This window comes from Marmota monax, unplaced genomic scaffold (assembly GCF_021218885.2).
Source record: "Marmota monax isolate L192 unplaced genomic scaffold, Marmota_monax_Labrador192_F-V1.1 WCK01_AAM20220418_F8-fsc00076, whole genome shotgun sequence".
Taxonomy (NCBI): domain Eukaryota; kingdom Metazoa; phylum Chordata; class Mammalia; order Rodentia; family Sciuridae; genus Marmota; species Marmota monax.
Window position 1 is genome coordinate 4,207,028 of NW_026692843.1, and position 26,999 is coordinate 4,234,026.

The 26,999-nt window shown below is 45.9% G+C and overlaps 2 protein-coding genes across 5 annotated transcripts in view; one reads left to right on the forward strand and one right to left on the reverse strand.

The window, feature by feature from the left end:
• Dock1 (dedicator of cytokinesis 1) overlaps window positions 1-26,999 on the forward strand; it is a 446,698-nt gene that overhangs the window by 170,295 nt on the left and 249,404 nt on the right. For both annotated transcript variants that reach the window (XM_046448858.2, XM_046448859.2), the window contains exons 26-27: window positions 6,697-6,824; window positions 9,012-9,107. In XM_046448858.2, coding sequence (XP_046304814.1) covers window positions 6,697-6,824; window positions 9,012-9,107 — 224 coding nt within the window. The remainder of the gene's footprint in view (window positions 1-6,696; window positions 6,825-9,011; window positions 9,108-26,999) is intronic.
• Insyn2a (inhibitory synaptic factor 2A) overlaps window positions 16,236-26,999 on the reverse strand; it is a 55,422-nt gene continuing 44,658 nt past the window's right edge. For 2 of the 3 annotated variants that reach the window (XM_046448860.2, XM_046448861.2), the window contains one exon: window positions 16,237-18,830. In XM_046448860.2, coding sequence (XP_046304816.1) covers window positions 18,647-18,830 — 184 coding nt within the window. In that variant the 3' untranslated portion in view covers window positions 16,237-18,646. Of the gene's footprint in view, window positions 18,831-26,999 lie in introns of all 3 variants that reach the window. The other variant, XM_058580743.1, reaches the window with a different exon arrangement.

Sequence of the window (26,999 nt, forward strand, 5' to 3'; positions counted from 1 at the left end):
TCTGACCAGTGCTTCCCACAGGCCTTTCCCGGCTTTTGACTTTATAGTCTTTCTAATTTTCTCATCTACTTCTAAATGGGACGCATCTACGATATCTCTCCACGGTGCTTCTTTTACTTTTTCTGAACTATTATTTGTTATTACAAAATAATGGAAAGCTGATCCCTATTGTTATAGTTCTTCAAACTAAAGGTCCAGATTGTCTGCTCCACACACTGGTCTCTGAATGGCAGCTCCCTTCTTGCCTGGCCTTGTGGCCACATTCAGGGGACATTGCTTTTCCGTGTTCTTCCCGTGGTCCCATGCACACTGCTATGCTCCTTCCGATTTCCTTGCTCTTTTTACTTGCTCTGTTACCTTCTCAATTAAATTTCTGTGATATCGGGCACCTCTAGGTTGAATTGCAGATTGTTGCATTTCTGATCATGTCAGCGGGCAGCCTGGTGACACTGTTCTGAGCAGAACACTTTCAAAGGAGCAGCCTGTCCAGTCAGAGTAGGAATGCTGTGCAGAGCATTTGTATCTGTCCATTTTACAGATGAGGTCAGTAACATCCAGAAAGGAGAAGCGCTATGCCAGGGTGACTTGATCAGTCTCCTCTGGGCACATTCACTTTCGTAAGTTGTTCTATGGAGATGCTTCATGGGAACTTCCCTCTTCAGTTGACAGGCCAGTGTTCCCCATATTTACATGTACACATGCCTGGGTCACTTGCCCTGCGGAGCCCTGGCTCAGGATTCAGCTTCTGCTTAGCAGTGTGTGGTTCTTGAATGTGTTTTTTCTCGGGCTCCTGGTCCCCACTCCTGTGCTGAGAGGAGATGAATGGACAGCTCCCGTGACCCTTTCCAGTGTTGGCACTGTCTCCTGCATAATCTACTGCTTAAGGACCTGCGTGGAGGGAGAAAAATCACTGGAACATATTGAAACGTGGGTATAGGATTCATAGATGGTTGAAAATAAGATGGTTATCTATAAAAGATAAATAGAAAGCATTCCCCATTTATATGGCTCTTACTGTTTAATTCTCATTAAAAGTGTTATTCTGGCTCTCAGTCTGTGCAACATACACAAGGTTATTAAATGCACTTTATGGATCATTTGTTTAATGTGACCAAACTAAAAATTAAGAAGCACATTACTCAGTATTCATAAAAATGAATGTTTTAAATGACAGATTCATTCTCATTTTTGTATCTTACTTTAATGTAGAGCTGTAATGGGGTTATAGACGGATATTCTGCTTGGACATTTATAAGCCGATGATGCCTGTTGAATACCTCTTATAAAGATTAATATTTTTTACTCTGTGCCCATTACCAGAGCATTAATCATCCTGGCTTCAGCCCTCACAACTGAGCATGAACAGATGTTAAATGGTTGGAGCCTGTAATGGTGGGTCACCCTGCGGACAGGAGCATGGAAGCAGGCTGGTGTGAGCAGCAAAACCAGTGTTCTGGGGTCTGAGCCCACTAGGCTGCCTGCCCCTTCCCTGGTTGCCTGGGCCCAGCTGCCTTCATTGCTCTCTGTGCGTGGTAGATAAAACAAGGACAACCGTGCTCATTCTGGATTTCTTGCTGCTGTGCCTGGAGTTGGACTCAGGGTCTCTGAGAGGCCCTGGAGTCACACACACTTGACAGGATGACTGGTGGGAGAAAGCTGTGGCCTTGACTCCTAGGAGGAGAAGTTGCATCTGAGGCCGTCAGCATCTGCCTCCTGGTATGCCATTAGGCTGTGCTGACCTGCTGATGTGAGCTGCAGATGTGACTTAAAATGTTCTAGTCACCACATTAGAAAAAGTCTGATGCAGTTGGTAAAATTAATTTCAATAATGTTTTATCTCAAATATTAAGGCAATATAAACTCAATCTAAAAATAACTAATGACACAGTTTACATTCTTTTCTTCACACTGAGTCTGCGAAACCCAATGTGCATTTCACCCTCATTTCACATCTCTGTTTTGGTGCTACGTTTTCATCAGGGACTCGTTCTTTGTATTTATCATCTGATATAATTTGCCGTTGTAAAACTAGAGTCACATGCTCAAGCTGTTCTGAATACTTATTTCCAGTAACTAAATCAAGTTTCACTCTTTACATTTGACTTTACAGTATACCAATTAAAATTAAATAAAATCAAAATTCCATTCTTCAGTGGCACCAGCTATATTTCAAGTGCTTAGTGACTACCATGTTTGATAGTGCAATTGTGAACTACTAGTTTGATTCGGCGTGCTTTTAGCTGAAAGGGTTGACTGTGCACAATACTATTATTTCTGTTGTTTTAACAACTACCCCTTATTTAGCCATGTGCTAAATGCACACATGACATCCTTTAGTTCCCACAATAAACCTGAGAGGCAACAAACAACAGCCCCATTTTGTAGATAAGAAGAAAAATTGAGCCTCAGAGAGTTTAATCATCTTTCCTAAGATCTGAAGCCAAGATCTTTGTGTGTACAGATGAACTGATTAAGACTCTCCCAAAGTCTTGGGGAATCAGGATTCTCAACTTCCAGTCAAGTAGATTATGTGTGGATAGTTTATTCAAAATGTGTTTTCCTTTTAGAATATAAGACTTTTTCTTTTTTTGATTGGCCATCTGTTTTGGACCCAATGGGTTTGTCAGTGCTAATCACTGTGTAGAAATGACATTCTGCCCTTAGGGAAGGGTATTCAGGATGCCAAGTTGGGACGTCCATAATGCGACAGGGATTTCCTCTTCTTGAGCATTAGAAGCAGCTTCTCATGTTTTGAAGTGCTTCCTGTAGGGGCGTGAGTGGGTGGGCATGGTGGTGCACCTTATTCTGTGCTCACTGCAGACATGCGTGTCTGTGTCTGTCTGTCTGTCTGGTGATGTACTTTTCTCAGTGTTCTTATAACTGATAGTCTGTAGACTGAACTACAAAATAAGAGAAGACCCTCAACAACCTGAGGTTCTGAGATATTTGTGATAACTTCTGCTTTGCGGGAGGGTGACTGGGAGGCTACCCTAAGGGTAGAGCCACTCTAAGGTGTTAGTTTTCTTTGTATGATGATATCATTTCTATTATTGTTTTAATAGTTTCCATTTGGGTCATAGACCTGTTTTTGACTCTAGACTCTTTAATTTGATACCATGTGCATGTAATTACAAATTCAGCTGAATCAATACACACGCATGTGCATGTACTCGTGGGCATGCCTGTATGTGCACCCATTTTCTGTCATCCAGATTGGCTCGGAAACTTTTTGGTGAAGCTGGATCCTCAGACAGCTGGGAGAATACTTGTAACAGTGCGCCTGTCCTTCAGATGCCTGCCAAGGATGGGACTGCACTGCTGCAGACACTCCTCCCCACTTAACAGGTGTGAATCGCTGTGGTTTGCCCATAAAATGCTAAATGTGGACCAAAGTAAAGACTCGGCCAGCAAATACTCCAAGGAAGAGAGTACTGAGTACATGAACACACAGTGTATATATGAACACCCCCCCCCCACACACACACACACACATACACACACACCCCACCTTCGGGTGCTGGTTTGTGTGCTGGGCTGTGCCTGTTACAAAGAATGAGGAGGTGTGTGCTCTCACAGGGATGACGACCCAATAAAGACAGACAGACCTTGAAAGCCCTCAGTATTTAATGTGGCCCAAGAAATGTACATTAGAGGCCTGCTGTGCCTAGATTTGTGTGCTGAGGTCTGCATATCACGGGTCACTAGTAGGGTGGACGGTGTGGCTCACGCCACCCCTGGCTCTCGTCCTCCTGCTGTCTCAGAGTTTCCTTTCTTCCTTTGTGGGCCTGTGGACGAGGTGTCACCCTGTCCCTGAAGGCCTGGCAGGGGCAGCGTCACCTCCCAGCACCTGGATGCTCCTCCTCAGTGGGCTGATCCTGTGGTCAGTGTGAATGGAACTCTGTCTGGTTGGGAGTTTTTGATGCGGCTGCTGGCGCTGGGGCAGGGGGTCCTTCAGGGTGGTCTTTCAGGATGGCATGGTGGATTGTGTTTTGCAAAGTCCTTCCTCAAGCATTATCTCATTGTGTCTTTGTAAGTAAAGTATACCTGTCCCCATTTCCCCACTTTATCTTGACTGGCCCTGGATGCGTGGGAACTGAATGATGAGATGCAATGGGATACCGGTCCATCAGAAAAATGGCTTATCAGGGGGCTTGGTGAATGAAATACCTTTAAATGTGACAAAGTGGCAGTGAATTTTCCAAATTTTTTTTTTTTTTAAATCAAAGAGAGGCTTGATAGAACCAGGTGAAGCTAACAGGGCCCTTGGGGCAGGGTGGACATGGGTGTTCCTATCAGGTAGCCAAAAATGGTTGATCGCACCTCCCTGCCAAGATGAAGAGGCAGACTTGGCTGCCTTCACCCTGGAGTAATCCTGACAAATGAGACAAACACACTCAATTAGTGCCGAGCACAGTGCAGTCCACAGCAACCTGCCCAGGTTGGTAGATGAATGGGGCTGTAAGGGATGGATTTAGGCCAGGACATCTGGGTTCCAGAGCCTGAAGGGCCAGCTCTGTATGTTGAGAACCACTGATGGACCTGCCCTCCTGGCAAGCCCCCGGGACCTGATCCCTGGCTAGCTTCAGGAACAGCCTTGCTAAGGGGGCTCCATTGTTTCCTCTGAAGTCACATTGTCAGAATTGTTTCTCCTGTTGTGTCCTAGTGGCTCTAACCACCCCCCTGCCCTACCCCCACAGATGCCTTGGAAATCCATTTGTTCTCCAGAATGTTGGCAGTGATATCTGATCAAGGGAACAGGAAGACCCAGAGCTCGCCTCATGTTGAGGTGGGCAGAAAGGACACATTGGAGGATGTCAAGTGGGGGCCACGTGGAAGGGCCTGGCATGGCAGGGCTGGGCTGGGCTGGGGGAGGCTTTCCAGGGCATCTTTCTACCCATTGGGCTGGAGCATTTGGAGTGTTGTTCTTCCCTGGATGTCCCATGTGGCTAGGGCCAGCTGACTTAAAATTCCTGAAGGTGGATGGTATTTGTGGACATTGGAGTTCTGTAGGAAAGATGTCAGGGTTTGGGGAATTTGTGGAAATAGCATATTCAGTGAGTTCTCATTCTCAAACAAATCCACTCCAGCGAGGTCATTTCTTGCACTATTGCCCTTGGACTGGCTTTGTATCTGGGTGGTTCTAACACTGGACCATGTTCTATAGCAACCTCATGTCTTGGCTTTTTGGAGTACTTCACTCAAGTCCAGGGGGCCATGGTACTCTCTCAGATGACTGTGGCCCTTCAGTCGGCATTGCAGGAAGGGTTGGTAAAAAGGGAATTGGTACAGGCTTGGCTGAAACCAGAGCCCTGATCCCTCAGACAGCCTCATCCCTATACATGTGTGCCTCCTTCAGAGGCGTCCCCTGCAAAGCGGGCTTGGCGACTTGTCAGAGTACGTGCAGCCCTCACAACCTATGCATTGCTTGTGCTTAGTGTGATCATGAAGCCAAGGTGCAAATCCACATGTTCATATATTCAGTGGACACAACTCCTTCTGGAACATTGGTATTGCTATAAGCTCTTTCCTAGGCTGAATCCAAATGGAATTCACAAAACAACTTGGCATGGGCTGTCCACACACAGTCCTTGGGGGACATGGAGTGGAAGGGTTTGTGTTATTGTGGAATCTTTCCTTCTTCCTGCCGGTGCCCCACTCCTGCCTCCTCCCAGCCCTGCATTTCAGCGTGGTCCTGGGGAAAGTTCTAAGTGTTTCTGAACAGAGGGCTCACTCCAGTGTTGCCTGCTTTTTTTCCTACATAAAACTCAGGACCCATTAATGTAAAACATGTGGGTCTATATTATCGGTGTTGGAAATCTTAAAATGTATAATCCTAAGGACCAGTTTCTCAGGCTTTGCACCTTTCAAGGAATGGTGAGGGCCAGGCTAGTCTCAAAATGCAGAAATGGCACTGTGAACAGGCCACGTTGGAAAATGGAAGAGGCTAGAGTCACATTGGATTTCCCAATTTGAAGAGAAAATTAGGAATTTTCATCTTTGTATCGTTGTATCTTTGGTATCTCTGTATTTGTTTCCTAATTGCTCTTCTATTTTCTAATGATCCTTTCTATGTTCCTATCTAAAAACAGATGAATGTCCAAACTCCTTTGCCGGGACCCTGCTCCCTGCCCAGCTGTCCTGCATGTTACAGTCATATTCCTCACAGCGGTGTCTCTGCCCCTGATTCCCATTTTTCTGTCCCTCTTCTGCCGACTCCAGGAAGCTGCCCTGGGAAGGGCTCTGTGTACCTTTAATTATCACTTTGCAGAGCGGACCTCTTCCATGTAGTCCACTTGTAAGATGAAGAGTCTCAAAAATCTGAAACTAGAATAATTTTTGTCATACGAAGTGTTTTCTTTTAATGTTGCAAATCAGTTAATTTATGCAGAGAAAATAAGTAAAAACCCAACATGTGTGCTTGTGTTTGTATTTATGTGCCCAAGGAGGGAAATATATGTATGCCTGATTAAGTATGTTCTGCACGTTTGTGAGTTGTTGGGTCATGTCACATGTCTATGTCAGTGCATGGAAATACACACATAGATAGATGTGTGCGTCTTTTAAAATTATCGACAGCAACAGAAAGTCTGTTCTCACGTGAGTGCCAGATGCCGACCAGGGTGCACAGAATTCTAGCACACATGAGTTGCACCTTGGTGGCTCTCGCACTGACCAGCAACCCTGTTTCATATGTAGACTGCAGAGAAATCCTGCTTCCCATGATGACGGATCAGCTCAAGTACCACCTGGAGAGGCAGGAGGACCTGGAGGCCTGCTGCCAGCTGCTCAGCAACATCCTGGAGGTGCTCTACAGGAAGGACGTGGTGAGTGACCCACTCCAGCCTCTCTGCTGAGAAGTGATTCTTGACTCATTTAGAAAATAACGGCCTTCATTTTCAGCCTTAGCCTCTCTCTTTCTCTCTGTAGAGTTGCACCCGGAAATTACTTTTATTTATGTCTATATCGTGATTTTCACATTGCAGTGTTTATCCTGAATTGAAATTTGTTTTCTCTTTTCTGTATCTTCTCAGTGAAATGCCTCCCAAGGCCGAGTATGCAATCCTTAAGGTCAGATAAAAGGCTAAGAGTTGGCTAATTACTTGCATCCATACTTGCAATTCTTATTTTTATTAAAGTAACAAACACATGCACAAAGTTTTTTTTTTAAAACAAGCCAGTGGTGCTTTGAGACTTTCAAGAAGAGCAGATCTCTGCTCTACCTCCATGGATAGTTGCCCCTGATGCTTTCTTAGCTTGGGATTTTCTTTTGCAGTTTGGAACCGTGTGCTTATTCCAGTTACTTTTTCTTTAAATGAGAAGTTGGTGCAAGCATGTGAGGGAGTCTCGTCCTGTGCCCCCATCCTCAGCACACTGTGTATGTCGGTGCATATGGGAGTGTCACTATTGATATAAAAATTTTTTTTTTAGATTTAGTTGCACACAATTCCTTTAATTAATTAATTTATTTTTATGTGGTGCTGAGGATTGAACTCAGTACCTCACACATGCTAGGCAAACACTCTACCACTGAGCCACATCTGCAGCCCAGACACTATTGATTTTTCAGGTGTGTCTGGAAGGTGAGAACAGGACATTGCCCGTCTCTGCCCTGGACAGGGCTTTAAGTGGATCGGGCTTCTTCTGAGCTCTCTCCTCTGTGACCTGGATACCTTTCTGGGCAATATACACACACACACACACACCCCTGCACCTGGACACCCTCCCCTCAAGGACTGACTCATTCTTCCTAAGCCTGGTTAAAACTCTTGATGAAAGAGATTAGATTAAATCCATTCCTGGGGACAGGGACCTCAACTCTTTCCGCCATTTCCTGTGGGAAGGTTTGGAAACTTCACCGAAGGCCGGCCCCAGGGTCCTGTTCCAGGATCTTTGCCTTTCTAACTGGCTGGAAGGCTCCGTGAAGAGGCTTCAGAGCAGATCTCAGGGAGTGGGCAGTGGCTCTTCAGAGAAGAGCCCAAGTGCACATCTGACCAGACCAGTTCATGGAATGCCATCAGTTGCACACCAAATAAAAGTGAATTCTTACTGATAGAGAATTCCATGTGGTATGATTTTTAGATAATCAAAATTGACCCTCAGCTGGTGTGCAGAGATGCTGTTGTGTGGGACTGTTGAGGTCTGGGGATTGGGCTTACCCAGCAGCCTGGGTTGTTGTCTCAACATGGCCCAGTGTGTGAGTTATTGGAGGTCTAACCAGGGATCATAAACATCATACGGTTTAAATTGATTTCCTTTTTGTTTTAAGATTTGTGTAAATTAAATTACAATTATATGAGATTTTTTTCAAATATTTTTTTCAGTTATTAATGGACTTTTATTTTATTTGCTTATTTATATGTGTTGCTGGGAATCGAATGCAGTGCCTCACACCGTATGAGGCAAGTGCTCTACCACTGAGCTATACCAGCCCTAAGAGATTATTTTTAATAGACTCTAAGAAAGTGTTGTGAGTTTTCTTTGTGAAGGCTTTTGCCTTTGACAAAGACCATTTCTCATCTCATTAAGGTTTATAATTATTCATTTTTTAATTTAATCAGTTTATTTTTTGGTACTGGTAATTGAACCCAGGACACTTTACCACTGAGCTATAGCCCCAGTCCATTTATTTTGTTTTTAAACATTTCTGTTCAGGGCCTTCTTAGGTTGCTGAGGCTGGCCTTGAACTTGCAATGCTCTTGCCTTAGCCTCTTTTTTTTTTTTTTTTTTTAAATATTTATTTATTTTTTTAGTTATCGGCAGACACAACATCTTTGTATGTGGTGCTGAGGATCGAACCCGGGCCGCACTCATGCCAGGCGAGCGCGCTACCGCTTGAGCCACATCCCCAGCCCTTGCCTTAGCCTCTTGAACCTCTGGGATTGCACGCGTGCACCACCATGGCCTGCAATTGATTTACTTTTTATGGGGTACATGGATCCAGTGACCACAGGGGGGCTGGTATGTCCACGGTTGTCTTTGGTGTTGGTTTTCACTGGTGTGTCTTCCTCCAGGGGCCAACGCAGAGGCATGTGCAGATAATCATGGAGAAACTCCTCCGGACAGTGAACCGGACCGTGATTTCCATGGGGCGGGACTCGGAGCTCATTGTAAGTGCCCAGCCCCACGTGCTTGAATACTTAGGTGTCGCTCAGAACATCTTCCTGGGAGTGTCACAGACTCCCCAGCCTCAGGTTCATCTGGTCCTGTTCCGACTGCTGTTGGAAGATGGGTTAATTTTTCTAAAACATAGTAAGCAGGGGGGACACAGTGTGGCATATGAGATGTTCTGATTTCCTGATTCCAGGGGATACTGACCGAGCTGGAGGGGTAGCACTCAGCATCTAGGGACAGAGCATTTGGTGCATGGTTTGCCATTACTTGCAGAGAGAGACATGGATTTTCTTCTAAGTCCTCAACCTTCTGGCTGTTTCTTTATATATACGTTTAAGGTGCCATTAATAAAATTTTATGAAGCACCTTAAAATGTAATGGAGGTACTCCAGTTTAGCACTTTTATTGTCTAGTCCAGTGTATTAAGGGTGTTGCTCTTAGGCCACTTAGTCTGTGTGGAAACTACTTTTCTAAGAATAGTTTAAAGATTATTTAGACAGTCTTTCTACGTTCATATCATAGTACCTTTTTTCCAGAGTTTATTGGCACCCCCTGCCCTCCCATACTTTTTAAAATTCATACATTATACTCATATATAGCAATGGGGTTCATTTTGACATATTCATAAATGCATGCTCCATAATTGGCTCCATTCCAAGCCCTTTGCCTCCCTTTCCCTCCCCTTCTCCCTCCCCTGGATCTTCTTCCACTCTTCTTCCTTCTCTGTATTATTTTTTACATTAGTGCATTATAGTTTTGCATCCACTTAGGACTCACTGTGATACTTCCATCCATGCACATGGCATAATTTTGTCAATTTCATTCCTCAGTTGTTGCCCTTTCCCATCCTGCCTCCCACCCTACCCTGCCCATTATTCTTAAATTTTGTTACTTAGTCAAAAGATCCACACATAGATCTTGTTAATTTTTTCATTTCCAGTGCCCATCAGTAAACTCACCTTGTTGAATGGCCTTTCAAAAAAAAGGAGAAGAAGAAATAACTAAATAACTTCCTTAATCAAAGGACAGAAAGGCTGCTAAGAGTCTCACTGGCGGCCAGACAGGGCACTTGGTCTCTTGGTGTGTGAGCTGGGTTCCTTCTGCAGACCAAGGGTACAGAGCAGTGAAGTGAAGCATGTCTCTTTTGGGTGCACAGCCAACATATAGCACTGGGCTTGTTTTGTTGTTTGTGGCTGGCATCCTGGTAAAGGGTGCCCATGCAGATGAACCCCAGAGAGTGCAGGCCAGCCAACATGCCTGAGTGTTTCCATCCAGTGAAGTAGCCCAGTGTATGTCTCAGAGTTTCAGGACTTGCTGTGTCCAGATTTTCCTTTCTTTTTCTTTTCTTTTCTTCCTTCCTTCCTTCCTTCCTTCCTTCCATCCTTTCTCTCTCTCTCTCTCTCTCTCTCTCTCTCTCTTTCTTTCTTTCGTACCAGTGAGCTACATCCCCATCCCTTTTTGTATTTTATTAGAGACAGGGTCTCACTGAGTTGCTTAGGGCCTCTATGGTGCTGAGGCTGGGTTTTGAACTCATGATCCTTGTGCCTCAGCCTCCCGGGGCACTAGGATTACAGGTGTGCCACCACTGTACTGGGCCAGAATATCCTTTTAAAAGTCTATCTCATTTGAGTTTGGACTATCACATGTAGGAGTTAGGAAATAAATTGTTTCTGTATAAATCAGCTTTATTTGCTGTATACTTTTTCATTATGACATTATGTAACTTTGCTTCCTCATGCTCCTCATTAAGACTGTTCTTTTCTAGAATCTAGAACACCTTTGTATGCTTAATATTGAGTAGGGAATGAAGCCCATGGCCGGAGCCTGGGGCAACCCCAGGGCTCCCCTGAGGTCTGGTGGTCCCATACTCTGTGGTCCTGCTCCATTACACTCTGACATGCTCCCAGGGGACCTAGGACAGAGCTGAAGGGAGAGTGAATGGTGTGTGACTTGAAGCTGATCTAGTGTGCCCTCCTGCTCTGGTCCTTCCTGGAGTGGCACTAGGTTCACATTGGGTGAGGGACAGGCTTGTATGTATGTTCAGATGAGGGATGGCAGGTATGGATTCAGGGGGTGATGAGGTTGCTCCCCTCTGGTTAGGGGCACAGTCCTGCTCTGGTTAGGGACACAGTGTCTTGCCACTGCTAGGAGGCCACCGAACTGCCTCTGGTCGGAACCTGGGACCATATGCATGCACTGCACTTCTGAGCTCCATTGCTGTGGCTAGGGACATTATCCTAGCTGTGTGTTCCCTTGGTCATAGCCTTGTGGCCAGAAGTTAAACTGGGGAGAGAAGGGTGGGTTTGGATGGGTACTTTGGAATGTGGGGAGGGTTTGGATGGGTACTTTGGAATGTGGGGAGCTTGTGATTTGTGCTCACATCTTGAACAAAGGCAGAAAACAGCTTGCAGAGCATGGCATTTCCTCCCAGACCTTGTGATTCTGGATTTCTTTGGGAAATTTCTCCTTTCTCAGTCATAATGATAACAATGACAACAACAGTAGTAAATATTGAGCATTCATTGATGTGCTGGGCACCACATAACTAATGGGAAGACTCTCTTTTAATTTTCGCCTTTATCCTACATATGGCAACTGCAGAAAATACCCCCATGTGCATAGAGAAATGGTTCCGAGCCCTGCAGCTATGGTGGAAGAACTTGCGTGGAGCCTGGGTTTGATGCCAAAATTTTCTCCAAGTCTCTGCTGTGAGATTGAGTCAGGGGGTGCTGATGAGTGTGGTCCATTTCAGCATCATCAGAGAGAACAGTGAATTGTTCCCTGGTCTCTGCCCTTGTTAGGAGGCAGCTGTCCAGGAAAATAAGCCCCCTTCTCTTTTCTACCTTGAGTAGTTTCCATAGGATCAAGCCCTAGGGGTCTTCTGGTGGTAATACGGCCAGTCTAGGAGTTGCCTGCTCATCTAATGAAGGGCAGGGATGCCCCGGGTTGGAGGTACCATGTGTTCTCAGGAGCTCTTAAGGTGAACCTTTGCATGTTCTGAGAAGCAGCTGAGACACCAAGGTCCCACCCTTGGCCAGTAGTTGGCTGGGACCCAGACCCACCCCACAACCCTCACCTTCTCTAAAAGAAGTCTATCTCCTGAACCAGGAAGGGGATTGAGCTCTTCAGGAGGCCCCTCCCGATTCCAACATCTCCAATATTTATAAAAAGACTTCTAAAGTTCTTTTGAATTTATTTTGTAAAACTAAGCTGTCATGGAACAAATCTCGAAAAGATATATTCTGAATAAGCTGTAATTATTTAATGAGCCATGACAACGTGAGGATATTTCAGGAAGGACTTTCACCATTTAAAATTGTTGGGAAGGGTCTTTCTGCGGTTGAGTCTCCTTCTGGTGTCAACAGAGAAGCAGGATTGGAATCCTTCCCCTTTGAGTTCAGCATGTTAGCCTTGCCCTCTTCATTTGCCTCCGACCAGGGTGGATGCATTAGCTTCTTAATGTCACCGTTGTTGCTCTGTGAATTTAGATTAAAGCAAGATAGGGACAAAAAGATCCCTGACACAGTGGACAAAAACTTAATCAGTGGGCCTTCCAAGGTGGAAAAGGAAGAGAAAATAGTTTATAGATCTGTTTGGATAAGCTGTACCGTTCCATTGTGCCTTGGAGATTTCAATCTTCCTGTGTTGCTCATTTATGCATAAATGTAGTGGAAATCATAAGACTGAATCAGCTTAAAAACTCTAAGTAACTGATGAAAATGGATTTTTAAAAAATCAAAGTGATTAAAATATCTTTGGCTAGACGTGCCTCCCTGATGACTTACTCCTGGATATTGTCAACGGTACTGGTATGAGCGTGACCTCTGTCCCTGTGGGGCACGGTGTGATGCTGTTGGGCTCACACTGCCCTGCTTGTTTATATGTGGAGTGGAGAAGTGTGGGGCTCTGCCTATGACCGTGCCACCGTGATCTGCAGTACAGGGCTTCTTGCAACTGCAGAGGCCAGGCAGCTGGGACTGTGATGTCGTGTTTTATGAAAACTCCACTTTGCCGTCAGTTACGCATCATTTGTTTTAGTTCACGGGCTGTGGGGATCCACCATCCTAAGTATTATACACAAACAGCACTCAAGACAAGTCCACCTGGCAGATGTGGAACTGTGGACCACATGCTGAGGGGACACAGGCCCTGAAACCAGCGTGGCCATAGTGCCACACAGATGAGGAGCAGTTTCACCTGCCCTCCTCCACTCGGTTGCGTGACATATTTGAGTGAAGTATGTGGGTTTATATTAAGTCTAATTTCACGTTTTACATTCCTCCTTCCTTTGAGAGGCCATCTGTGCTCTGGGCATCAAGCACCATTCTTTGTGTGCACGTATGGTCTGGGCCAAGGGCCTTGCTTGGGTTAGATGCTCTTGTGTGGCAAGTAGGTAGGCAGGCCACCTGGCTGGTGGTGACCTGGTGCCACCCCATACAAGAGTGTCCTTTCTGGAATGAGCATTTGTGCACTAACTGGGATGAGACCTGAGAAAGCAATGATGCCTTGGAATGAGCCTTCTCCTGTGCTTGGAGGTACTGCTGCTTTCACATGATGGGATTCACTGCCTGTTCACGAGTAAAATGCACTGGGTGGGAAGGACTGTCACATTGGCCTAGATGCAAATCAGCAGGCTGAAAAGGACTGATTCTCCAAAGTGGAAATGTGGCCTCTTTCAATGGAAGGTGCTTTGGAAAATCCATAAAATTCACAGAGGCATGTGTAGAGAAGGAAAAATTCTGTATGGATCCTTGACTTATGTTTGGGACCATAGGAGCCTCCTGACCGCTGGCCTCAAGTCATGGATACACTTCTGCTTCTTCTACTGTGGATGTATGGATGGGGTGGGCAGTTTGTTGTTAATAAAACCCCAGAGCTTTCACTTAATCTGGGTGTTTTATAAGGACCTGGCATGCTTTCTTAGCTGGAAAATAAGGTGCTGCATTGGTTTCCCAGTGAATGGTGCCTATTTAACCAAGAGACCTACCCCAATCATTCCAATAAAGATGTTACATCCCCTGCATGAGTGTTGATTTTGAGATGTTTATTCTCATGGAATGTAAATATAAATGTGCTTTCAAAAAATGTTGTTTTTTAAACTTATGTTTGCAACAGAAAAAAATTCATTATAAATGTTTCAAATGGATGGTGTCTGGGCTTTTATATACAGGTATCACACAGACTGTCTCTAATTACACAGTTGGCCAGCAAATCTACTTACAAATCATAAGGCTCCCGGAAAGCCACCCTGACACATGAGTTTGTGTGAGCAGCAAAGACTATAGGTCCATTTTTATTTGGTGTTGAGAGAGTAGTTTTTCATGCCTTTTTTTGTATTCTTGGGGCCTTGATATTTTTTTCAAGATTGGTCACTAACTGTAGCAGAGGAAATAAAAACCAGTCATTGGTGGGTAAAACGTGCTCTGTATTTCATACATATTCAGACCTGCCTGAGTTAATTATTGAGCGATGTTAAGAGGTAATCGGTAGCTTTCACTCCACCTGTTATCTACCAAATGCAGGCCACCCACCCCAGCATGGTTAGTTTATGGTAATTCACTAAACAGGATGTTATTTCTGTTCTTTGCATCACATAGTAAAATGTTTACGTCCAGTTAGTGAGCTGGCTGCACATTTAGCCCACGCCAAAGGTGCTATTGATAGAGCTTTTATAGATAAAAGAGTCTATGTTGATTGGTTGGGTTGTGGTTGATCTTTAGGCAACATCACACCCTTGAAACTGCCTCAATTAGTCATCAATTCACATTTTCCTTGCTGATAAAAATGCTCCCAAAGAACCAGTCCACCGTAGTGGGTTTTATTGACATGCCATGCTGTTACTATCAGCATGATACAGAGGAGTTCTTGGCCATTCTTCCTTTCTAGTTCTTACTCTCTTCTGTGACTGACAAAGATCAGAACACTTTACTCGATGGTGAGTCTTGTTGTAATTAATGATCGTGTGCCTGGGGCCATGGCATGCCTATGGGGGTCCTCCAGGGAAATGGGGTTGCAGAGGCCGTCCCTATTCCCTATTCTGTGGGCCGATCCTGAGCCAGGGGCTACAGTACCCTTGATGCCATATGGTCCAGCCATACTTTGCCATCCACACAGGCGCCGCTGAGCAATCTTGCAGGATGCTCAGGAAGAGCCTGCCGGTTGCTCCTGCCCTGAGCTAGTGAGGTGTCCCCTGCCTTGCTTCCTTCCTCATGTATACTCTGAGGGACTTGGGTGTGGGAGTCTGAGATTGAAGATTAAAAAGCAGAGGTCCTGGCCTTTTGCTTCTTGCAACTGAGTGGCATGTTGTAGAGTGACCCTGGGCACCAGCATGGCAGACTGTCCTTGCTGCATCTCAGTATGTATTCAGGAGGAGCTTTGGGGTGGCCTGGTAGGTGGCTGGTGGCTGATGTAGAGGGGCTGGGTGTTCCCTGCACTGCCCTGGGTCAGTGCACTGGGCTTGCCTTCCCCTTGTGCATGTGGCCCGTCCCCTTGTGCATTTGTCCCCTCCTTTCTCTGAGGAACCTGTGCTGGTAGGAGGAGCCTCACATCCAAGTGTGTGGTGCCCTGTCCTCGCTCAGGGACTCTAGACCTTGGGCAGTGCATTTGCCCCCACAGGTTGTCCGGGCAAGACAGCAGTGGTCTGCCCGTGGATGCCAGGCCAGGAAGGGGCATAGCCCAGAAGGGGTGCTCATTTCCACCTGCGGGCAGCCAGAGAAGAAAGGAAGATGCTGGCCAATTCCCTGGGACTGGGGACCTGCTCGTTAAACGGGCAAGAGAAGCTGCCTACACCCGGCTATTTGAGGATTTGTCATGAATGAGTTTAGTTATCTACTTGGAGTTTTTTCAGAAATTAGGCCTCAGGTGACGGCGTCTTGGCATTAGCCTGCACGGAGTCCTGCAGACTGTGAAAAGTTCCCGTCTTACCAGCAGCCAAGCTCCTGCCCAGTGCATGGCTGGGCAAGGTGTGAGCCCCACCCACCCCCACAGGGCAGGCAGCATGCCACACCACAGTATCCCGCTTTGCCAAGTCCTGGTGAAATGGTTTTCAGCCCAAGTACCCTTCCTTTGTTATTATTTTCTCAGATGACTTTTATTTTCTCAAATTATTGAGGCTATGAAATAAGTCTGATAGCCACACAAAACATTACCTTTGATTTTTTTTTTATTTAAAAATTAATAAAGAACTTGATGACAAGTATAATAATTAATCTCTATACGTAATGCCATGTACATGTACATATGAGGGAGCACGGGACATGTTACCTTGGTTTTGTGTCAAAGTTTTTGCTTAAATCTGTCAAGAGAAGGATCTCCATCCATCAGTGATGCATCGCAATTAAACCATGAAATGATTTTGAAAATGTTATTTTCAAATGTTTTGGAGGTGCTTTCATTTTCCAGGAAGAATTAGTTTACCTACAGAGTTTCCTTTTTGACTCTGAAAGTTTTAACCATAGGATTTTGGTCTAAACTGGTTTGACATGGGGACACCTCCTGTTCCAGGAAGCCCTTTCGGTGGGTCAGGTGTGCAGTGCTGGTTTAGCAAGCTGCGGACACCTTTCTTCTTTCCATTCACTAATCTCACTAGGGTTCTTAAAACAGAAGGAGAGAGAACTTGTCGCAAACATTTTTATAACTTTAGTTAAAAACAGTATAAAAACATGAAACACGTTTTTAAAGTTTTAGTCTACATGAAACAATTGCACTTCCTTCAAGGTACAGGAACAACTTGCCTATCGCTCTTCTTGCACAAAAAATATTTCTCAGTTCTGTTACTGCTATTCAGGGATTTGAATCCTTATACAATATTTCTACAACCGGGGTGTGTGTTAAATTAAGTATACCTCTGCAGTACTGTTTGAGTAACCCCTAAAGAATGTTTTCACAAATACTCTTCTTTCGTCTTTTTCAAGTCCAGATCTGATTGCTGATAGCTAGGTCCTTATAGAACCAGACGCTTAAAACTAAAACAGAATTGCTGTTGAGTGAGGAGGAAAATGCATGGCAAGAAGTAGCTCTGGTGTGAACCAAGCAGGCTGCGATCCTTTTCCCAACACTAGCCACTTTGTGTTTGGCATCTGATCAATGAGGTGTGCACGCCGGCACGTGATTAGATATGAAACTGCTGGACAAAAACTCGAAGACTGGGTTTTTCAGTATGTTCACAAACTATTCAAAATTTAAGTTGTACAAAAAAAGGCAAAGTAAGATCCCTACTTCCTATTGTGAAAAGCAAAAAATTGATAGACAAAGTCATTAACAGACTAGGGGATTTTTTTTTCTATAAAAAGATACTTGCAAAGGTGCAAAGAAATGAGTGAAAAAATAAAGGAACTAAGATTTACATTGCAATGTGTAATCAAGAGAGAACTCTGAGTGTTACTGTGGATTTAAAAAATACCTAAAAACATTTGATTCACAGCTTTCCCCTAAGTATGTCGTTTAGTACAACTTACTAACAGGTTAAATGTAGGTGATATTAAGTTTGTCCATTGGTAGCAGCTAAACGGAACACGCTGTTTCTCTTTGAGATGGTCAGACCTTCCATGGTTGTTATAAAGCATAACGAATTATATAAAATGTCTGGCTGCTCTATGGGCGAGCAATGTCTCTGAGGATTGATCCACAAAAACACTTCCCGCCGTGGCAGAGAGCCTGTGATTTATTGGTGACTGTGTTATCCATTGTGTATCTCTATATGTGTTTTCAAATTCTTGCCAGAATTTATCGTTTGGCCTTTGGGTACCAAAAGATTAAAAACGAGATCTAAGAAAGCTGAGTGTCCAATAGCTCTGACCCTGTCAACTTGCAATGATTAAAGGCATGTCTTGACTTTGGGGGACTCCTGGCTGCTGGCCATTTGGAAAATGAGCAGTAAACATGTCGTAGGTCTAGAGATGAAGAGGGTGCTCAATTTGAGGTGTCAGTGTGACACTGAGATGTGGTCACTTGGCTTAGCGCTACAGCACATGAAGGCAAATATACATAGAGTCACATTTTAGAGATTATTCATGGTCTCTGACCACTTGAAAAAATTGTGCTTTCTCCGGAATTTGATGTGCTGAAAATTGCACTCGCCCCCTGCTTATTTGCAAGATGGAACGTAAAAATGAAGTCCTCTGCAAACATAAGGCTTGCTTTTTCTTCTCGTTATTTAAAAATAAAGTAAAGGCTGGAAAATAATTATGAGTTTTCGCTGTGCAGAGTGACAGCCTGCCATGGTGCAGGTTGGTAACCTAATCCTTGCAGATCTGGGGGGTTAGAATTTTTACTTATCATCGTTGAGTACATAAGTTTCATTTCAGGTTTTACATCCCACATCCGTGAACTGCAAAGAACAGCTAGCCAGGTGTGACATTGATTACCTTACTCTGTTAATTATCTGGTGGGACGAAGGCCTTTTTGGTACGCAGGGCGAGAAGCGGGGAGCTCGTGGATTGGCACCGCAGTTCCCTCGATCCTAATCGTTCTGGAAAAGGACTGATTTAACTCCAGTGGGTTTTAAAGACAGCCTCGAGACTTCATACCACCAGTGTTAAAGGAACCAGAGTTTCCACCTTCCATGCTTTTTAGACTCAGTTTTGGATTTTTGCTTGGGCGTTGCGGAGTACGTCTCCTGAGTGTAAGGCGAAGGGGCGACCTGAGTTTCCTCGATAGGGTGCAGTTTCCTCAGCACGGGCTGCAGCTTGTCTTCCTGCTGCTTAAAGTCCAGCTCCACACTAGAAAGACAAAGCAAAGCACTCAGCCCTCCATTCTCCTCTGCGAAAATCCCCATCAGGGCAGCGAAATTTGGCAACCTTCTACCTGGGTAATGATGGCTCATATATTGTCTGTAATATAATTTTATGACTTAATATTAAGCAATTGACCATATTACTTTTTAGCTCTAGATTGCTGTACATCATTTCAAATAGGCTAATTTTCTTCAGAAAGTAACGTATTTGTTTTCATGCGTGAACCTTTAAGGCTTTGTTAACATACGCAGTTGGTGTCAGAGTATATATCACATCTGTTGGAATGAAAAGCGGGACCCTCGAATGACCTCATTGTCCCACATGCTGTCCACCTGTGCTTCCTGGAGTAAGAGGTGACCAAAGACAGGAGGAAGAGGTCCTCTTAATCCATGCAGCCCAGGTGCCTGTCAGCTCTGGTGCTGAGCAGCTGGCCATGGCTCAGAAACACCTATTTATCTCACCCAAAAGCATTGTGAAATAAAATGACCTTGGCTTACACTCTGCTGGCAAGATCTTATTTGTCTGAGAAACGCCTCAGAGCCACAGGGTCCGGCTAACACTGGGGAACACAGTGTGTTTATCGAGTCAACACCATCGAACGTTACTCAGTAGTTATCAAACAGAGGTTTTCAGAAAGCAATATAGATAGTGTTAGGTAAAAATAACACAAGTTGTAATGACATCGCTGAAGCCATCGTGGGTCAACATGTAGCCAGGCGTGATGTTTGTATTAGAAAGATGGGATTAAAATGATTTTTAAAAATATGTGTTTTTTCTTACAAAAGTTCTCTGAAGAATGCCGTCATCTTGTCTGGATTCCACTCCCCCATGTCTGTGAGAGGGAGCATTATGAGATCTCCTACGGTACTTCTAACAGGGGCCCAGCCCACATGTTGTTTTTCCATGACGACCTCCCTTTCTGCTCACGCTCACTTGCCTCCCTGCACCCCTAGGGGTTGAAAAGGGTGCTGCCTCCCGCCAGGCTCAGGGGAATTCTGCTGTGTCTTCCTTGCTTGTGTGGTCTGGATGCCAGACCAAACGTCAGTGGGTTTCAGTAAAAGCTTGGTAGTGATGTGGATGCATGAGCTCATAACGTTTTATAACCAGTGGAACCGTAAGCCATTTATAAACATGAAATCCTATTGATTTAGAGAACCATTAATCCTAGCCAAATGTTGACATTTTGGAAAGACAAAACAGCAAAGCTGTATTATCTGGAGTTTTCAAAATAAGTTCCAGCCCTTTCTAATGGGCCATTTTATGTTTTAAATTCAGCACTCCATTTTTCTTATTGTCAAAGACTATAATATTACTTAAAAATTGAAAAAAAAAATTGTCAGTGAACGTTATGGGCTAGTTCACCCCTGAGCCTAAAACCAAGACTTATTCGTCCCTCTTCTGAAGGCCTCTGAGGTATGCTGCAGTTTATAAAACTTAGGAAAAATCCTCACGAACTCAAGCCTTGTTAACCTAGAGCACATGACCCAGAAGTATAGTCCCTTTTAGGGACATCTGTGGAAAGTGCAAGCCTGAGCATACACTGCATGTACAGAATTCCAGCTGCAGTTCTGTGATGTGCCACAGAAAGAACGTAAGGTTCTGCCCAGGTGCTGGGTTAAGTCCCTTGTTCTCTGTAAACTTCAATTTCATTCCTTCAGGGGAGATCATTCACTGAATTGTGGTAACTGCCCCCTTTCCCAATGCACCACCCAAACCAAGTGTTTGCAAAAGTTTCCTCCATTATACAATGTGACTCAAATATTCTTTTATCTTTCACTTATCTGCTGATTACTGATTTGCTCATGAGAATAGGATCTTCAATTTGACATTTAGCTAGGCAGACAAGAGTCTTTTACTGAGTCTGTGAGGACAACCACTTCAATTGTCCCAGGTAACTTCTGCATTATTAGAGTAGGGCAGATGCTAGCACCTCCTAGGCTTACAGTGCAATCCCAGTACCTGTAATCATTGAATTCCCATTAAGCAACTACATTGGGAATCCTGTTATTAACCAATTTATCACACCGCAGAACCATGTAATCACAGAGTAATCTAATCTGAGTTCTTGTTAACAAAATCACGGACGTTGTCTGTGGAGTAAATTCCTGGTTGCTCCCCCAGTAGGCTGCCCTGGGAAGCTGCAACCAGGAGCAGGTTTGTTGGTGGAGAGCGACTTTGGTAGTAGGCTTGAGAGCCTGTGAGTGCCCACGGGGACATGCCTGCAGTGGGAGTCAGTGGGGTGATGGTGAGCTGTGCCCCTTGCTCCTCCACCCGTAGCCTCCAGGTTGCAGAGCATCTGCTGGGGGAGGAGCAGCAGCCCGGCAGAGTGGGCGGTGTGCCACGGCTGCTGAGCACGGGCACTGTGTCTTGCTGTGCAGCGCTGACTGCTGGGACTTTTCCTCTTGGTAGGGGGCACACTAGGTCCCCAGGGGTCTGAAGCAGACAGCAGGCTGGACAGGGCAGTACTACAAAGCTAAAAGTCTGGTCAGTTCTGGGTGACATACAGTAGAAGTGTTTGTGGTGATAAGGAACCAAGTGGCCAGAAGAAAGCCACACCTGACCTCTTGGTGGGCAGATGGACGACCTGGACATTCCAGGGCACTGTGATTCCTGTGTTGGTAGCCCTCCCTCCTGTTAGTGAGTTGTCCAGATGGGGGATGGGGGCTGCCTGGTGGAGGAACAGTGACCCACACTTTGGTCTTTGCCATCTGCTGCTTGCATACGCCGTAGGGCGGTACTGTCTTTCCCCTTGCCTCCTCCTACCTGATCATTCTGCCACCTGGAAAACTTTTCCTGGCCCCTGGCATGGCTGGCCACCCCCAGACCCACTGTCCCCAGGTAAACACAACCTCTGCACTGGCTGACCGTCTTCCTACAGGTCTCCCCATCCTCCGTTCTTTCTAAATTCCTTCGTGCATTAACCTTGATGAATTATCACATTTGTTTCCATATTATTCACCTCCATCTCCCTTTGTGCAGTGGTCTTGCCTGGGGAAGAGCATTATCCTCTCTCTGTTCCCAGCACCTGCAGCAAGGCCCTGCCACTGCCTAAGTGACACCTGGAGATGAATGCACAAGAGCAGAGTCTGAAGGCAGGTCCCACCTGGGTTCTGGTCCTAGTGGCCCAGGCCTGCTTTGTTCTGGCCAGTGGTATTCTCCTTGCCCCCACCTGCTCTATACCACAGAAACACAGAGCTCCCCCTGGAGGCAGCGGGGACCACTGCAGGATCTTTCCAGAGGAGGGTTCCAGTGCCTACTCCCTCTTGCTAGTTATCTGCAGGGAGAACTTGGGTACAGGGGTGGCATCAGCAGAATGCCTGTTTCTGGCCAGCTGCTCCTGGCTCTCTGCTCAGAGGGTTCTGGGCACATTGTTTTATTCTCTTTGCATTTGTCCTGTGACCTAGGAGAATCTGGGCCCACGCTCTTGTTTTACTCATGATGTTGCTTCTAGATGCCATTAAAGGCAATGCACCCGTACCAGGTGGTTTGGAGTTCTTCCTCGGCACGACCAGGTGGAAGCTTATCCCACGACCACCATGCAGAAGGAGCTGGGCTTCCGATCCTTCATCCCTTAAGGACTCGCTACAACCATCCTGTCTTAATGCCCCTTGGCACTCAAGGCAGGCCTCTGGTGTGTTGCCCAACTCAGGAGGAATCCTGGGTTTGTAACCAGGCAGGGCTGTACACATCATGCTGAGTGCTTACTCTCAGCTTGATTAGCAGCCTAGAGAAAGTCCTGCCTCTGGATTTCAATGCATGAAAGGCTGGGACCCAGCTGGCCCTCCCTGAGTGTCTGTGTTGGACGCAGCCAGCACATTGTGCTGGGTGGAATGGAAAGATCTCTGGGCTTCGAGGCTTGTTTACAACATGTAAGCCCAGGAATTGAAGCTCTCTCTCTCTAATTCTCCTTGCCATGCTTGAGTCTCCATCCTCTGCTGATGGCTGAACCATCCAAAAGAACACTGAATTCCTCGTACAGAAAGCCCTGTCACGGTGCATACCACCATAAAGCAAAGCCCGGGCCACACCATGAATATGGTGAGGTGCAATTAAAGCAACTGGGGAGAGGTTTAATTTATTTGGTTAGTCTTTTCTCTTAAAAATGAATTTTCAGAATAGGGACTGTCTTCAAAAATTATTATTCTATTTCCAAAGAAGTAAAAATCTGCTCTAAGCCTCAGGCTGTTCTGTCAGCCCACTCAGGAGCTCTTATCTTCTCCCCGGGGAAGGTGCTAGGTTTTGTAGTAACACTTCCAGCCGCTTCCTAGATGTTGCAGAGCAGGCCTTCTTTCTCCAGTTTCTACGATTTGTCTAATGCTCCTATAAATACTCAGGCCTTGCCAGCTTCCCTACAAGCTGTCGCCAGCTCCTCCGGTTAATTTCAGAGGAATGCATTAAACAGGTCTCCCTTTCCAGGCCTCTCCGTGCAGCAGTTACGAGTTAAAAGCAGGTGAGCGTGGCCTGCAGCACTTGCTTGTTTTCTGGAGTGGAAGGAGATCTGAAATCTTTTGATTTCTCAGCCTGCTAGGCCACGTGGCTCAGTGGGCTGTGGATCGAGGCCTCTGCTTTTAATTCTCTTTGAATTAGATCACAGAGTCCTCGGTGCTAACTGTGGCTCTGCGCTGACTCATGCTCTACCCCTGTGGATAGACCTGCTCACCTTGGGGACCTGATCTCCCTTGGATGTGAAATGATGGTGGAGATGTGCTTCTACTCACATGGTGGTCCCAAGGAACAGCCATGCAGAGCCCAGGAGAGCCAGCACATTGGGGTGTAGCTGTGAATAGGACACATAATATCCCCAAAGCATGATACGCGATGTCTGGGGACCTAGGCCACAGCCTGGGCACCTTTGTTAGCACCTGGGCAGCACTGTACTGTCCAACGCAGACTGAATGTCAGGTGCAGTTCCAGGCCTGCTTTCTCCCTCACATGCCAGGGAACTGAAGCCTGTCCTTTCTTCCCGGGCTTCTGCTTATCTATGTCACTCTGACTACCCCTCCTGGAAGAACCAGGACCCAAAGTAGTTGTTGCTCTCTTCTCCCGGGAACATCTGAGGGGCAGTATCAGTCCAACACGTCCAGAGCCAATCTTTCGCCTCTTTGCTTCTCCATCCTTCCACTCGTGGCTGGTGGCCACCATTCCTCCAGCAGACCCAGCAGAGCCCAGCCTAGTTGTCCCTCCTGCCTCCGTATCAGCGGGGTCCCCTGGATCTGCCTTCAGCAAAGCCTCCCTGAGCTTCCCACTTGGCCATGCTCTGGTGTCCTGGCCCTAAACTTCACTTTCCATTTTCCCTTTGGCCATCAAAACAGCTGGGCCTCCTTCCTCTTCGTTCATTCCCACTCGCCAGTTACAAGAGTCACCTTAGGAAATCTGGCAAATTCCACATCAAATTTCTGCTCATTCTTCAAAACTCAGGACACAAATCGCCTCTAGTGGAGGTTCTAGAGTAACCAGGGCTGCCCACCCCTCTGGTTGTATGCAAGGAACTTTCCCCTGGAAGTTTTCTCTCCCTGTTTCTAGGGGAGCGTGTCTCATGGTCAGCGCCTGCTGGTTTCTCTCAGTGTGAATTCATGGAGCCACGGCCCAAGCTGGATTTGTCTGTTGTCTGGGGTGCATTTAGCACAGTGCCAGGCTCTGAGCATGCCCTCTTTGCTTAGTGAATTGACACAAACCGATGAACTAAACCAAACTCCTCACTTCTAATCTCAGCCGAATGCTGCTGCTCTATTGTCTGTTGTACATTTGTTCTATTTATAGATTTTTTTTTTTTTTGGTACCAGGGATTGAACCCAGGGGCTCTTAACCATTGACCCACATCCCCAGCCTTTAATTTTTTTTTCTTTAATTTTTGAGACAGGGTCTCGCTAAGTTGCTCAGGGCCTCCCTACATTGCTGAGGCTGGCTTTGAATTTGCAATCCCCCTGCCTCAGCCTCCTGAGCCACTGGGATTACAAGGGTGCACCACCATTCCCAGCTAGACTTCTATTTGTTTTTCTACCTATAATATGGATTATATATATGAATGACATATATGGATCCCATTTAAATAAAGTATTTGTGATGTATGGTTACTAGCTTTCTAAATGTTGCAATACAGAAATGATTCACCTCAACTTTGTATCCTTCCCTCAGCACTGTTTCACATAGTAGGCGCATGTTTACAGAATCACTGTAAGGTTTAAAATACCAGAAATCAATGGCTAATAGGTAGTATCAATCCTGAAGCTATAAGATCTATTCCCTTTTCCTGGTATGACCAGGAAATTGTGATTAGTTTTTAACCAAAGCATTAGCCAGGCATCTTAGTCATCACCCATACCCTGGAGGATGCACCTAGAAGTGACCCTTCTGAGTGCATCCTGGGCCTCTTCCCAGACCCCGTGGAGATCTTGCTGTCCATCTTGCCTTCTGCTCTCGTGGGCACCCTGGCCTCATCGGAGTGGAGGAGTCCATGGGCAGGTCACATTTTGGCCACGGAGAGGCAGAGGTAGACTGAAGCCATTTTTATGGCCTCTGTCTATGAACAGTCTCCCCATGTAAAGAGGAGGACTGTCATGTGTGTATATCATATGTCACAGTCACAGAAGCCACAGAGGTTACACACTGTAACTAGAGGGGATGAGTGATTCATTAGCCTGAGAATGTGCTGCTGTCCCTGACCTCGGAGAAGAGCACACAGTGTCTATGGGGCACTACTTCACTGAATGAAGGGAGCACAGGACTGGTTGCACTGACCCCCAGGGTGCCAGGACTTGACCATGATCCTGGACATCATCTTACTGCCCTGCTCATTTTGAAGATGGGTGGGTGCTTTCTCCAGGTTCCTGGTGACAGCCATACTTCCTCCCCGAGCCCCAGCCCAGAGCTCTAAGTGCCCAGGAGCTCACCATCCATCCTGACGTTGGTGAAAGAGCCATCTGCACTGCTGCAGGCAGTTGGAGTTCTCATCACATGACACCAGGCATCTCCAGGGACTGGAGAAACCCAGACTTCTCCACTCCTGGTGCCCCAAGGAAGTCACCTCTAGGAGCCATCCTTTCTAGATGGCTGGTGGGGGTGGGTGTGGTGGTGCACACCTGTAATCCCAGTGACACAGGAGGCTGAGGCAGGAGGACTGCACGTTCAAAGCCAGCCTCCACTACTTAGCGAGACCCTAAGTAACTCAGTGAGACCCTGTCTCTAAATAAAATATAAAAACAGCTGGGGATGTGGCTCAGTGTTTGAGTCCTCCTGGGTTCAATCAGGTACAAAAAAAAAAAAAAAAAAAAGACTGGCAGAAGGACAAGGCTGAGAGTCAGTGAGTCCATGCAGCAGCCTGTGTGTCCTCCAGACACTGTGCAAATTCTCCAGGAGAGTCCAGGTGAATTCCAAGCTTTGTGACAAGACTGCAGCCTGTACTGAGCCCCCAAAGAAATGCTCTGTGATCTATAAACAGATTCATTCATTTCCCCATGAAACTGATAAGGTAGCTCCCTTAGCCTGTTCTGGGTGAGAGTCTCCCTAGCTTTTCCCTTTGGGAATAACAAAAAATGAGGGTCACTCACATGACTGGCCTTTCTCTACTGAGTAAAGTTTAAATAATTGCTTTACAAATAAAATGCTGAGAAGAGTGATCAGTTCTCAGTTTCCGGACTGTAATCAGTTTTATAACATCTCCCTAAGGAAAGTAAGGTGTTAGTAAAGGCTACTAAAAGGACTACAAGCTAGATCCTTACATATCGGGGGAAAAGAAAGAATATATTTTTAGAATTCTAAGACAAGAGAAAAAAGAACTTGGATCATCAGCTTTGGGAATATTCAAGGAGAATTTTGAGGCCTGTCAAAATCGTTGGTTTCCTCTGACTTTTAATCTACTTTATTAAAAAAATTCCCTTACAGCAGAATAATATTGTGTAAGGTAATATCAGGGGTCCCCTTCTGTCATCTCCTGCTGTCCCCTCCCTCCCTGAAGGTGCTGAGTGCAGAGTGCTGAGCCTTAGGCTGAAGGCAGGTTTCCCCACTCCTGTCCCTGCTGTTGACAAGCGGTGTGACTGCAGAGAGACCAGGAGGTATGTCCACCATGGATGACCGGTTGGTGAGCAGGGTTGGGGCCTCCATGCAGACAGGCTCTGCCGGCCAGGGCTGGTGCTATCACCTTCTCAACAGGGCACT